The sequence below is a fragment of the Neofelis nebulosa genome, chromosome 9 (genome assembly GCF_028018385.1).
Source record: "Neofelis nebulosa isolate mNeoNeb1 chromosome 9, mNeoNeb1.pri, whole genome shotgun sequence".
Classification (NCBI taxonomy): Eukaryota; Metazoa; Chordata; class Mammalia; order Carnivora; family Felidae; genus Neofelis; species Neofelis nebulosa.
This window is the reverse complement of record NC_080790.1, coordinates 91,529,320-91,544,393: the sequence shown is the minus strand read 5'-3', so window position 1 is coordinate 91,544,393 and position 15,074 is coordinate 91,529,320. Positions and strand designations below refer to the sequence as shown.

General features: G+C 50.0%; 1 protein-coding gene across 2 annotated transcripts in view; it reads right to left on the bottom strand.

Annotated features, from left to right (window-relative positions):
- Nucleotides 1-15,074, bottom strand: part of ABHD12 (abhydrolase domain containing 12, lysophospholipase) — an 86,896-nt gene that overhangs the window by 2,866 nt on the left and 68,956 nt on the right. For both annotated transcript variants that reach the window (XM_058684670.1, XM_058684671.1), the window contains exons 4-11: nt 14,275-14,394; nt 10,363-10,393; nt 7,912-7,957; nt 5,474-5,603; nt 4,351-4,388; nt 3,800-3,879; nt 2,704-2,786; nt 290-368 (exon numbers count right to left, since the gene is read on the bottom strand). In XM_058684670.1, coding sequence (XP_058540653.1) covers nt 290-368; nt 2,704-2,786; nt 3,800-3,879; nt 4,351-4,388; nt 5,474-5,603; nt 7,912-7,957; nt 10,363-10,393; nt 14,275-14,394 — 607 coding nt within the window. The remainder of the gene's footprint in view (nt 1-289; nt 369-2,703; nt 2,787-3,799; nt 3,880-4,350; nt 4,389-5,473; nt 5,604-7,911; nt 7,958-10,362; nt 10,394-14,274; nt 14,395-15,074) is intronic.

The window sequence follows — 15,074 nt, the reverse complement described above, 5'->3', positions numbered from 1 at the left end:
CCCCAAGACCTCTGCACAGGGACCGGGAGCCATCTGCTTACTTCTCAGGTCTCCTCTGGCCATCACCAAATGTGCTGGTAAAGACGTTCACACCCTCAAACTTACCTTTGCTGATAAGGCATCAACTGTTGGCCTCCACCCCAATCCTGCTGACCTCCCTTGCTGTTCTCTTCCTCACAAGGGGCACCTGCCAGCAGCAGGACTCCCTCCACATCTGCCTAGGCCCAGCTGGCCCAAATGGGAGCCTGCTAGATGCCTGCCCACACCGGGGGTAGCACCTGACACCCACCTTTCTGCCGAGCTGGAAGGGCACAACTGGGTCGTCCTCAGCATGCAGGATGAGCAGGGAGCAGGAGATGTGCTTCACACTGTGGGAGGAGAAGGCACTAGACCAGGACCCTGGGAGTCTCTAGCCCTGCCTGTGGTTCAACAGCTACAATTCTGCTGGGCTTTTCACTAGAGAACTAAGTTGATTTCTCATATATCTCTACCAACATCTATTCAGTCAAGTCTAGAGATGGATTCACTCACCAAATCTGGCCCCTCCCTGTGTATTTTCTGAAAATTGAAAATAATTATTTTTGCCACTAGACATATTCTTTAAAAGTTACAAAACAGGGACGCCTGGGTGGCTCGGTCGGTTGAGTGTCTACTCTTGATTTTGGCTGAGGTCATGATCTCAGGGTCTCAGAAGCCTACTTAAGATCCTCTCCCCAACTCCCCACTTGCACATGAACACACACACTCTCTTTCTTAAACAAGTTACAAAACAGTATTTACATACCAAATAACTTAGGTGGTCCAGGAAATTTATTGCAAATGAATGCTACTAGCAATATGTTGGTAAAAAAGTCCATAACCTCTAACTTGTCTTTGTTGAAAAGGACATTTAAGGTACTCCTGAATGTTTACAAATAAATTAACATTTTCAATAGGTTCACGTAATTCAAACCCTCCAATAAACCACATAATGGATGGGCTGTGGGACTGGATAGGCCCCGGAGTCTCTTGGCGGCCCCTCACTAAGCTCTCAGGTGAGCTGGTAGATACGGCACCCACCTGGTCCTGGTGGTTGCATTCTGATCTGGGGGCTCCATGAGGGCAGCACTGGGCAAGCCTGCCACCTGGCAGGACCTGGGCCAGGAGGCCTGACGCCCCACCAACGCCGAGCCCAGACAGCAAGTCTGCGCTTCTGCTAGTGGCACACCCGTATGCCCACTCTCCCCCTGTTCTGCTTCCAGGGAGGAGCATTTCTGGTGTGCGGGTGACACTGTGATAGTGGAATGGCTCATCTTTGCAGAATTTCCACAATAAGTAGTATGTCCTAACCTCTGCCCGCTCTGGGAAAGGCCTAGTTCCTATGCTGTCACCTTAGCAAGTATTTGGCAACCAAGCTGCCCAAGTGGGGGCTCCTGACTTCCAGTGGGTGAAGTAGTGCTGGCCCCCTAATGCTCAGCTGGGAGTGGGACCCAACACTCACTGTGGTGCTTGTTGTTGTGGTTTTAGAAGCAATCTTGCTTATTCAGATAACTCTTCTTTAAGTTTTTTTACATTTTTCTTCTTTAATATTTACAAACCAGCAGGTTTGGGGTTATGTTTGCTCAAATTTTAGTTTGTTCTATTTTTAGAACCAAAACACATAATTAAGGGGAAAAATATTCCATTTTTTCACATTCTGTTTCAAAGTGTAGACTTTAAATGCTAACTGAACATTTAGATAAGAATTTTTATCCTTTCATTTTTTTTTGAAGAGATTAAAACCCATGAAATAAAGATATCACAAAGACAACATCAACAGAATCTGAACATTGTTCAAAGAAAGAATCCTTAACTAGAATTTTTAACTGTTGGTTGACCTAACAGAATTTTTTTTTAATCAAGTATTCTTTCTTATTTTTTTTAAGTTTATTCACTATTTTGAGAGAGAGACAGAGAGAGTGCAAGCAGGGAAGGGGCAGAGAGAGAGGAAGAGAGAGAGAATCCCAAGAAGGCTCCATGCTATCAGCACAGAGCCCCACTTGGGGCTTGATCTCACTAACCGTGAGGTCATGACCTGAGCTGAAACCAAGAATGTTTAACTGACTGAGCCACCCAGGTACCCTTAGAAACATTTTTTTTTTTAATGTTTTTTATTTATTTTTGAGAGAGAGGGAGACAGAGTGCGAGTGGGGGAGGAGCAGAGAGAGAGGAAGATACAGAATCTGAAGCAGGCTCCAGACTCTGAGCTGTCAGCAACAGAGACCGACATGGGGCTCAAACCCACAAACCATGAGATCATGACATGAGCTGAAGTCAGACGCTTAACCGACTGAGCCACCCAGGCACCCTACCCTTAGAAATATTTTTAATAATGAACTTTGTAACATCTTTCTATAACCAAACATAAATCAAATGGGTGAGGCAGTCATTTTTTGAGTAACAGTTACTATTACTGCTTTAGAACCTGTCAGAAGTTCTGGTTTTGGCGGACTATTCACAAATAAAACAACTATGTGGGCATGTTGTCTTTCTATTGCTTTAAAGCCATAGTCTTCAAAACCCTTTCTCTAAGTTGCAGCTGTCAGCCTGACCTGCCCTTTATGAAGGTCAAATGGTTAGAGAAGAACCCCCAGTATTCAGAATTCCATCCTATTTAATTAAACTGACTAGTCCTGGGGGTGCTTTTCTAAATTCAAAAATGAAGTTTTCTACTACAGTACTCACTTTTCATCATTAGCAAATTTAATTCCACTGCTTGTAATGGGGTCGAGGAAGAACCAGTCAAACCCAGGGAAGTATCGATATATCTGAAGGCGACATGGAAACAACGTGCAGAAGCATCAATTAAAACAGCCATGGAGAAGTCAAGGGTGTTGAGTGCCCAGGGGTCTCCTCTGCTTCTGAGCTGGCTGACCTGTTGGCCCACCAAAGCTGTGCTGGGGTCCCCTGCCACCCTTGTCCCTGGACCACAGACTCCCTTCTAGAAGGGCCCCTGGACTGGCCATAGTGGGGTTGCCCACAAAATGGGCTCCCACACCTCAGACCAGCAGTTGGGACTGGCTCAGAGACCATACTTCCCACAGACATCAGGGCCTCCACCCCTGGGAAAACAGGGATTCATGTAACTTGGGCAAAAGCAACATCAAAGAAGTAAGACTATATAGAGGACTCCTCTGGTCTGCAACAGAGCAGCATGAGGTGGTAAGCCACCCCCTCCAACACCCCCCCACCCCAGAACACATGGTCAGCCAAGAAGCAGTGGGACAGAAGAGGACACAGAGAAGCCCCAGAGGATCCAAGGCCTTGATCCTGACAGGTAAGGAGGGCCTGATTCACTCTGGAATCCCCAGTAGGGTTTACCTGGGGCATCACCTGGAGACACGACTGGGAGAGCCTGGCAGCTTGCTGAGCACCATCCATGTGGACAGAGAGCAGGTGTACCCACCAGCTCCATGTCTGGGGAAGCAGCCAGGATAGCAGCTACCAGCCCGGGCTGGACCCCATGGGGCAAAGATGCCGGGTAGGCAAACCATGCCACAGAAACAAGGCCTCCTCAGGGTCCTGCTGCCCTTAGATGACCCAGCTGTAAACCCATCCTTCTCCCTGGCAGTAGAGTTTTAACATTCCCGGACAGCTCTGTAGTCAGGCCAGTGCCCCAAACTAAAAAAGGATTAATTTTTAATAAAATCTATATTCATTAGAATATTTAAATCATATTTTATCATTATTTTCACTTTATACTTATTTACATAAAAGTTTCCTTTATAGTAATTATTTTAATAATGAAACTAGGCCAATTTTTAATAATATCTGTACTTGCCACTGAGAACGGATGGCTCTTAGCTTCTTCACGGATATTAGTGAATGGAGATTCCAATATAAGAGCATCGGGAGGCGTCTCTAGATAAATAAAACAAATAGGGAGCTCTGAGGTGGGCAAGAAGCCCCCATCGGGGAACTATGGGAGGGACTGGACCATGGACCCCAGCTGCCCACCCGGCCAGCCTGCACGGTTGGTGCTCGGGAAGTGCCCATGCAAGGGGCCCACACAGGGGACACTTGGGTGACCATGATTCGCTCCCCAAACCACACCTCCTAGAACTGTGTATCAGGAGCCCAACCCCTGAGGAGACTCTGCCAGCTACTTGAGAATCCATGGGGAAGGCAGGCCTGGTTCAGCTGAGGGTCTGCCCAGACCCCGGCCTCAACGCCCAGCCCACAGGACTCCGAGAAGACACCAAACGCTATTGCTGTGCCGCTCGTCCATCAGCACCCACCTCTCAAACATGCTGCCTGCCCTGCCCAGGCCCCAAGACCAGGAGGAGGCTGTGCCCACACAACCAGGACTCGCATTGACACACAAGCCCCTACCTCGCTCACAGAGGCGCCGCACCAGGTTTGTTGCCACTCTGAGAAGGGAGGAAGAAACAGTTCAGTTGTATGATGACAAAAGTTGTTTTAAAGGAGACTGTTCTAGTCTTGAAAGTGGCCAGAGAAGAGGTAGGATCTGTGAAGTGGTTGGTGGGGCTCCAGGGGTGGGGGAGGGTGTGGACAAAGATGCCCCAGGACTGTGGTAGGCCCTGCTGCCCCTGCCATCAGCCAAACCCTCTGACAAGGATGGCGATGAGAGCCCCCAGGGCTCTTGCTGTCCCATGCAGACAGCCACGGCAGGACTGCCTGCTCCTCACTCTGCCCAGGCTCCTCTCTGCAGGCACATGCTTCACTCTCCCCGGCACTTCCCAGCCCATAGAACCCACCCAACTGCAGCACACTGTCTGAGGTGAGAAGCAAGGGGACAAGGGGGCCACAGCCACTGCACCCAAAGGAAAGGCCGTTGGAAAGGGACAGCTGCTGAAGGTCTTGGGACTCTGGGCCTTGAGCGCAGTGCTCCTTTTAGAAACACTCTGGACCTTACATCAGCAGAAGCGGTTCAGGCGGCCCCAAATGGAATATTAAACTGCTTCTCGTCTTGGCAGATGTAGGAAGGAAAGCACCCACTGCTGCCTCCCCAAAGTTCTCTGGTAAGCCAAATACAGGCTAAATGCATGTCATCAAAGCCCCGGCACTCAGGCTTGCCAGCCAGCACCTTCCCTCCAAAGCCAGGAGATGCAGAGCTCGAGTGCATCCAGGACTCCAGCCCTGTCCCGTTCTGCTCTGAAGACCTCTCCCTGAGGCATACTTTTACGGCAAGTGTGCCCATCCTTCCTGCAGAGGGAGATGGCCACCCCACGACTGCCCATGTGTGTCTCAAGTCACTTGTTGGGTTGAGGAGTTAAAGTAGCTCAAACTCTTCATGGTCTTCTGTAGCTCAAACTCTTCATGGCCTTCTGTGGTGCTTGATCCCCTGCCCCACGATGGGAATGAGGGACAAGGCTTGCTGGGACTAAGGGTGTCATCGGATCCAGAAGCCACTAGGGCACTCTTTGAGAGATCAGGTAGTAAGTTGCCCTGTGAAAACCTGTTCCCCCAAGGCTCTATCATGCTGCAAACTCACCCAGTGCCTAGGGAATGACCCCAAATATATACAGGGTTGTCTCCACTTCTTGCTTTGATCCAGTCAAAAACATGGAGTGCGTCATACGTCATGCCTCGCTCCGATGGCGTTCCTACTGAGTCTCCCCACCCTGGATGGAGAGGAGCAGCAAGTGGAGGAAGTTAAACCCAGCTCGTGGAAACTCCTGAGGAGCAGGCTCATCCCTTTCTTTCTCAACAGGCAGCCCAGGGCAGTCTGGGGCAATGGAAGTCTTCGCTACCACAAACTATAGCCCCATATGCAGGGTGTCTGGACAAGCCTGTTCCTACTTCTTCCACTTCCTCACAACCCCAGTTACAACCCCTGAACCCAAACAGCCATCCACACACTCTCATCCTAGTCCAGATGAACAACTGTAGACGGGGGCAGTCTGACACAAATTCCTGCGAGCAAAAAGGACAGCAACCTCCTCAATGCTCAGGGCTTGCTGGTGGCTGGCCCAAGATGAAAGATCAGTGAGACCCCAGCCCACCCAGGAGCCTCTGTAGGACAGAGCATCCCAGGGGGTCCCTGGGCCCAGTTTGGACTCCACGCCACCTATAGCCCAGCTAAAGACAGATGTGGGAAGCCAGACGAGGGCGTGAGGGAGAGGGATGGATTCCAGGCTCAAGGCAACTCTGACCCAGAAAGGGAAGGGGCTCTTAGCATAGCAGAGGAAAGCTAACCATCTGTGCCCCCGGACTGTATCTTCCCCCAGGGCCCTCCCCCTGGGCTCTTGGAAAGGGCAAGTGCCACTGTCATTTCCAGCAACTCAGCAGTGAGTCATCATCAAATGATCTGAAAGCACCACAAGGCTCAGAAAAAGCCAGTTCTGCTGCATAAGCAAAACCCACAGTTCGTGTGTACATGCCACCTCCCCTGGGCATCCCAAATGCCAGATTAGGGAAAGGACTACGCAGGAGATAATGCCAGACTGAGAGGCTTAGGGCATAGATGGGAGGATGGGACCCAAGGACAGGGAAATGTGGAGACACAGACAGACAGAGACCAGGATAGGGAGACACAGTCAGAGGGTGGGCTTAGAAATGCAGAAACTCAGTGAGAACTGGAAAGAAGAAGTGCTACGAGGGATTTCACTTCCTGGTAGAAGCACAGGGAGATGAACAAGGACGAAGGCCACCCCTTCTCATCACCCTCAGTTCTCCAGCACTCAGCAAGAACAGAAAACCCTTTTTAGCATGGAGAAAAGGATAAGTGGGTGAACTACTTTCCAGATCCTTTATCTGCAGTTTTTCCCAGCCCAGAATTTTCATCATGATGGAACATTCTTCTGTGAAAGAATCATCCCTGTTTTAGGCAGAATAACGGCCCCCACAGAGGTCTGTGTCCTCATCCCTGGAGCCTATGAATATGTTAAATTATGTGGCAAGCAGGGGGACTGAGGATGCAGAAAGAATTCAGGCCACTGATCAGTGAACTGATGGGCAATTATCAGCTCACCCACATGGGTACAAAGTAATCACCAGGGTCTATATAACAAGTGAGAGAGAAAGACAAAAGACAGGGTCAGAGTGACCAGACCCAAGAGGCCATGAGTCAAAGAACAAGGACAGCTTCGAGAAACTGGAAAAGGCAAGGAATCAGATTCTCCCAGAACCTCCTAAAGGGACTGGCCCTGCCAACACCTGGTATTCAGCCCAGTGGCTAAAGATTTTGTACTTTTGACCTCCAGAACTGCAAGATAATAACTCTGTGCTGTTTCAAGACATCAAGTTTGTGGTAATTTGTTACAGAAGCAAGAAGAAACTAACACAACCCCCATATCCTCGCAGTGAGGGTATTGACACTGCTGCCCCACCCCACAAGATCAGGCTAAGCTGGCCAAGCAGCCCTTTGACTTCTGACCTCTGCTGTTGAGACTACAGGAAGCCTATACTTCTCCCAGTCAACACAAAGTATTTTCCTGGCTCATTAAGGTGCACACATCAAACTGTGGGTTTTCAATCTCTTCAGGGGCAAGCCCCCTGATTCATTCAAGAAAGAAAATATATTAAGGGGCAAGAAGAAGAATCTACCTTCTCCTAAGAGTTCTTTTTCCTGCTTTCAGAACTTCAGCAAGACAAGCTCTCCTGCCTATAAACCGTGTCTGCTGACCAGCTTTGGGGGGTTCTGAATCCAATAAAGAAGAAAAAAGACAGTATTTTCTACATTGAAAATGCTGCTGACAGAGGATATATGCTGGGGTTCCAGGCACCGGAGCCTCCACTTCAGGAAGGATGCCCTGCATCTGTGTGAAGGACACACATGGTCCCTCCACCACCTTTCCACATTTGCCATCACCACAGGTTGGGGCACCACAAGCTGCTAGCACTGTTTAAGCCTCTCAGGGTGATGCCTGCACAGCAGACCCTGAAGTGAGCACTGGGAGGGCCCAGACACGCACTTGCAAAAGAACTCACCTCTGTAGTCAAAGGTGACCACGTGGTAACCAAGGGAACTCAGCACCTGTAAAGTGAAAAATAAATATCTGGGCAACAAATCCATGCATCCTGGATCGAGGGCAACTTGCCTCCGACTAAACCCAGCCTAATTCAGTCTTAGTGCCCTGCACACAATGGGAGCTTAATAAAGACTGTTACCATGCTGCCCCATTCCCCATTATAAAACCCAGATGTCAACTGCTGCTGCAGGACACGGGTGTGCCCTCTGCCTCAGGAATATAGGAAGAATGGCTCTCCCACAGGTGAGACTGCTAGAGTACCTCCACACTCACATGGGCTCACAGGGCAGACACCCAGAGACCAGAGACCCAGGGGGAGGGCCTCTATGGTGCAGAGACTGCATCTGGGATCCTGACTGCAACCTAGCATTTCTCAGACTTTAAGTTTCTGTTGAATTTTTCTGTTATAAGAACAAAATCCCTCCAGACTGTATGATCTCTTGCATTAGATAACTATTCACAGCCCTTGCCTGAGCCCTCCTGGAGTGTGCCCAGAGCCAAGTGAAAGCTGCCAGCCACAAACTTCCCCCAAATCACCCAAGGCGGTGTGCTCCTTTCTCCTTAGGCTGCCCCAGGGCGGCCTACAGCACTTCCTTCCAGCTCCACGCTGCCTGCCTAGCCTGCACCTCCAGGGTCACACCTGCTCCAGGTAAGAAGCCTTTCTGTGAATACAAACCTCAACTGGGGACCACAGCTCTGCAAGCACACCCCCTCTCTGACTTGATCCAATTCACTCTAGGAAACAAACCCACCAAGAGCCCATAGCAGCCCCTGTCCTCGGTGTATGAGGGACAGAGCAGTGCCCACATGATACAGATATTCCCACACATCTGCATCTGTCCCTCTTTGCTGGGTTAGCCAATGCAGACATCCACCCATGTGAGGAGAGGACGTGGGAGATGGCGCGGTGAGGCCCTGGCACTCTGGAGTCAACTATACGTTTCAGGCTCTGAGACTCAAGCTTCTGAAGAAGACAAGCAGGCAGAAGTGAGGGTCTAAAAGCCTGCCTAGGAGACACACTGTCACCTCCCCCAGGTCGGCTGTGGGCCTCCTCCTTGGTGCACCTCCTGCAGAGGTGAGATTTCCATGTGGCAGAGCTCCTGACCCTGCAACTTGGCAGAAGTGTGGCTCCACTTCTGCTCTCAGTAGTACTTGTTTTATAGGAGAAACACAGCATTTAACAATTTCAAATGCCTTTAATATAATTGTCAATATCTGGCATCTGATTCCCAAAGTTCATTCATTCTGCTTTTGGAAGCTCTCCCTAGAGGCAGCATTATAGGGAAGCACTCCATGGTAATGGCTTCCGTGAAGGCAGTGTTGGAAAGGCCAATGCTGATCAACTCTCACAAGTACTGGAGGGACTCACTTGTGTTCATGTCTCCTAGGAAGAGCAGTGGGAAACATTTAGGTGATGTTCTCTCCTTCCTATACCATATGGACACCGCTCTGCGCATCATACACACTTTGTATTTTGCTTTGCTTGTTTTACACCGAGTACCCCACTGCCCATCATCACACTGAGGACCCCACTCCGCCCATCATCCACATTGTGGACCCCACTTTGCCCGTCATCACACTGTGGACCCTACTCCACCCATCATCCACAATGTAGACCCCATTCTTCCCACTATCACACTGAGGACCCCACTCTGTCCGTCATCCATACTGTGGACCCCACTTTGCCCATCATCCACACTGTGGACCCCATTCCGCCCATCATCCACACTGTGGACCCCACTCCACCCGTCATCCACATTACAGACCCCACTCCACCCATCGTCACACTGTGGACCCCACTTCACACATCATCACACTGTGGACCCCACTCCACCCGTCATCCACATTGTGGACCCCATTCTTCCCATTATCACACTGAGGACCCCATTCTGCCCATCATCCACACTGTGGACCCCACTTGTCCATCGTCACACAGTGGACCCCACTCTGTCCATCATCACACTGTGGACCCCACTTTGCCCGTCATCACACTATGGACCCCACTCTGCCCATCATCACACTGTGGACCCCTACTCTGCCTGTCATCACACCGTGGACCCCACTCCACCCATCATCCACTTTGTGGACCCCACTCCGCCCTTCATCACACTGTGGACCCCACTCTGCCCATCATCCACATTACAGACCCCATGCCGCCCATTGTCACACTGTGGACCCCACTCCACCCATCATCATACTGAGGACCCCACTCCATCCGTCATCACACTGTGGACCCCACTCTGCTCATCATCCACATTGTGGACCCCACTCCATCTGTCATCACACTGTGGACCCATTTCACCTGTCATCATACTGAGGACCCCACTTTGCCCATCATCACACTGTGGACACCACTCTGCCTGTGGTCACCACACTGTTTGTCATACAACTGTGTGCCATCCTCACCTACCTTGTAAAGCTCCACTCGGTGGTCACCTCCTCTAAAGAATCAGGGAAAAGGAAACAAGAATGGGTGTTAGCACATCTTTTAAAAAAGGCAGGCCCCAGGGTCAGTACTGGAGTGTCTGGGTCTGTAGTGACTTGTTCCTTTAATACACACAAAGAGAGTCAATGGTGATAGGTGACCTCCTCTGCAGGGCACCCTAAGTGGCTCCAAGCTTATTTCTGACAGTACCATGCCAAGCAAGGGATAGCCTTAGTACTTTTGGGATATTTCTTATTTATTACCAAACTTGTATTTTTGACTAGGTAATACATGCGTACAATACAAAATCCAGAAGACACAAAAGAATGCACAGTAAGCCCCTCACTCCTGCCCAGGATCCAGCTCTTCCCTCAAGTCCCCCGTGTCAGGGACCACCACGTAGGCAGAGACGAAGGTGCTTCTTTACCATAGGTACCTGCCACATACTTTACGGCCTCTCACTTTTTTAGTATATGTGCTGCTGAAGCGAGCATGGCCTCTCACTTTTAAAAAAACAAAATGCTTATTTATTTATTCTAAAGATAGAGTATGAGTCGGGGAGGGAAAGAGAGGGAAAGAGAGAGAAGAGAGAGAGAGAGAGAGAGAGAGAGAGAGAGAGAGTCAGAGAGAGAGAGAGACAGAGAGAATCCCAAGCAGGCTCCAGGCTCAGTGCATAGCCCAACGTGGGCTCAATCTCATGACCACAAGATCATGACCTGAGCCAAAATCAAGAACAGGACACTTAACCACCCAAGCCACTCAGGCACCCCTGCCTCTCACTTTTCACTCAGTAAATCACAGCCAACTTGCAGTATTTGCAGTTCCCCTCTGCCTTATCTTGCAGTTGTTCTGGCTCTTTCCTATCTGCTGTTAACCTGAGTTTTGCTGCCATGTCCAGCCTGTGCTGATATCCCTTTGCAAACGTGACGTGTGATCCATGTGTGGAATATGTTCCTACACACAGAACTGCTGGGTGGAAGGTGTGTGTGATCATAAGCTTAACTATTACTGCCCAGCCATCTTCAGAGGGGCCCTGGCCCATCTCCTAGCCCCACACTCACACACTAGCGTGTAGTGGACACTTATTACTGAGGCTGAACAGGCTTTTGTGCACCCGAACTGTTATGTGTGTCTACACTTCTTTGTCCGAGGACTATCTACCCCTTCTCACACTTTCTGTCCAGTTATTGGTCAGCTGTTACTGCGGACAGACACCAAAGTGGGGATGGAGCTGCCTCAGGAAGGAAAGTGTGTCAATGGGCAGGCTCACCCTGTCTAGCCTTCTCAATGGTTTTCATTTTTTATAGCTAAAAGCACTCTGGCCATTTTGGTGTGTGTGTGTGTGTGTGTGTGTGTGTGTGTGTGTGTGTGTGGGCAGGGACTGTCACTGAGAGAGACAAGGATGAGACAAAGGAGGAAAAACAATACAATGAAGCCACAGAAATACAAGGGAATAAATTTCAGGACCAGAAGGAAATAATGTAAAATGTTTTCAGTTATCTTTGGAGGCATTCATGGTGGCTTTTGTCTAGATTGTTCAAATTCCCTACCTTGCACAAAAAGAAGAGGTTGAGCACATGATAAAATGTGAGGCAGTAGCCAGGGACTGGACCCCAGGGATCCAGGGCCACTGCAATCCTGCTAGGCCAAGGGGTGGCCAGCAGGTCTATGTAGGCAGTCTCTGGGGAGACGGGGAGGGGGCAGCAACACTTTCAAAGTTTCAATGCTCCTTCAAACCGGAAGTTTAGGCTACTCTTTTTTACCATGCGACTGGCATTGCTTAACTGAAGCTTATTCCCAGTAAACTATGAACTTCCCTCATTTATACAAAGATGTTACCAGAGCTATTAGTAACCACTTACTCTTTGAAAAGCAGAAGAGAAACCCACTGTAGTTTGTCCCAGACAAAGAGGAAAGCAAACTGCCAAGTGCATGCATGATTCTGCAGATACACACTCTGCTCTCCAGGCTCACACACCATCCTTGCAGGCTGCACTTCCTGGACTTCCTGCAGTGTCCACTGTGCAGCCCCTCTGCTCCAACACCACCATGCTTTCCTTGCCCCTCCAGAAAGGCCCATGAATTGATCTCCTTGTTGGTTCTGCCTATAAAATGACATCCCCCCAGCCAAGGTGCCACACTGACCCTCATCCAGACCCTGCTGTGGCCCTCCCTCCTGTCGGCTCCTGCTGGCTCTTTCTCACACACCCTAAGGAAGCTGCAACAACAGTGACCCTCCTGGAGGTTTTCAGGCACTGCTTTGTTCAGAAAATGCACCTCCTCCCTCACCCACCCTGCTCTTCCAGAGACTCTTCTGTAAGGTCAACCACATGGGTAGAAGGAACAGACCCCCACCCTGGGATGACAGACCCTCCCAGCTAATCTGAAGGACACATCACTAAAGCCACTCTTGAAAAGCACCTGGGATAAACCTGGGCAAAGGGTTTTGCCTGGTACAGACAGTGCCTCAGCAGTGGCCCAGCAGGACACACTGGCATCATTGACTTACAGCTGGGATAGACAACTCACACTCATCAGCTGATGTGACAGCACTGACAAGCCTGTCTGTGCGCACCCAGCTGGGGTGCCTCTGGCCTCCCTCTGCTTTTGGCCACCCCTCCTTTGATGTACCCCCACCTCTCAGCAATCATTGCCCCTTGCAAGGAAGTATGCCTTCGCCTGCAGACGGGCACGCCTGCCAGTGAGAAAGTGCCAGACTGCCTGCGACCCTCACAGTGGGATGACAGACTCTCATACTGGGAAGACAGATCCCCACCTTGGACAACAGATACTTACCCTGGGACAACAGACCCTCCTCATACAGGACAACAGACTTCCACACTGGGATGACAGATCCTCACACTGGGACAACAGACTCCCATACTGGGACGACAGATCCTCACTCACACTGGGATGACACACCCCCACACTGGGATGACAGACCCTCACACTAGGATGACAGACTCCACCCTGGGATGACAGACCCCCACCCTGGCATGGCAGATCCTCACACTGGGATGACAGATCCTTACCCTGGAATGACAGACCCCCACCCTGGGATGACAGAGCACCCCCTGGGACAACAGATCCTCATGGTGGGATGACAGATCCTCACCGTGGGATGACAGGGGTGGCTGATGAACAGGAGACAGCATTCCGCAGGGGTGCTGAAGTCCTAAAGTGTCACAATGACCGCTCTGAGGGACCACTGTTCCTTACTCAGAGAAACTTATTTCCTAAATCACAGGCCCTCACTTTGCCCTTTAAATTCTATCAGGAAGAAGGAAACACCCACTCTGGCCCAGAATCTGGGTCACTATGACAGAGACACAGCTTCCTCCACTCCACCTAGGTGCCAGGCTCACATAAGGGCTTTCTGGACACAGCTTCCCATACCTGCTTAACACAGGAGTTCCCAGGGTGCCTGGGTGGCTCAGTTGATTAGGCATCTGATTCTTGGTTTTGGCTTGAGTCATGATTTCATGGTTTATGGGCTCGAGCCCCAAGTCAGGCTGTATGCTGATGGTGTGGAGCCTGCTTGAGATTCTCTCTCTCTCTGCCCCTCCCCTGCTTGTGCTCCCTCCCTCAAAATAAATAAATAAACTTAAAAAAAAAAAAGGAGTTCCCAAGGAAACTGCACCTGGGCCCATCATGCACACAGCCCACTTTGCTCTGAGCCTATAGGGACACTGTTTCATGAAAGTTTCACCTTGACCCCTTTTCCCCAAACTCCATAAACACTGCCTTTTCCTGTGTTCTCAGGATGCTCCATGGCCCCACTGTCTGCACACTCCCTCACTGCAGTGGATCAGTAGAACCAACTGGGCCAGGACCTTCCCACCTCATAAAGAAGTCAGCAATCAGAGAAGACATACTGCGTGGGCTCCTCTTCCTCACCTGGTGCCTGCATTTCCGTGCAGGTACAGGATGATAGGGTGGCTGGTAGCCAAGGCATCCTCATACCACATCTGATCCTTTCCTTGGGCGTCCTTCCACCAGACGGCAGGGACAGTGTGCCTGAAACAGAAGCAGAGCAGAGTGACATAATCAAATGATGGCAATTGTTGATAGAATGATGGAGGAACAGAGTCACAACTGAGCAGAGAACAGGACAGGAGGGCTGGAGAGACAAACTGCCCTCATCACAAGGAGAAATAACTACAGAGCTTCAAGCTACAGGGATGGTTTCTGACAGATTTCCTGACTTGCACCTGGGCCCCCTCTGGGCCACAGAAGCTCCCTTTGGTAGCAGTTGCGTGGGGCAGGGGCGAGTATGAGGTAGGGTTTCTTGCGTGTGAACTGGAGTTCTGTAAGGTACAATCTATTCTGGCTCAGTCACCAGGCCTTCACCTGGGCCTTACACAGAATGAGCACTTAATAAATACTAGCCAAGTAACATCATTTTCTCTTATACATACCTATATTTAAAAAAAATTTTTTTTAATGTTCATACATACCTAAATTTTTAAACTGTACACAATTTAACTCACAACGTACTTAAGATAGTTCATGCTATCATGGGTACTAATTCAGCAACACTGATCTTTATGAGCTGGACTAGAAGCCTGGCCATCCTTAAAGCACCCTTTCTAATGCACAACACATTCAAGGGCCTGCTCACAAGGCATCTGGGAGCAGACCCATCTCTGTAGGAGGAGATGCTGCAGGTTGACATGCTGTGTGGATGAACTGGCAAT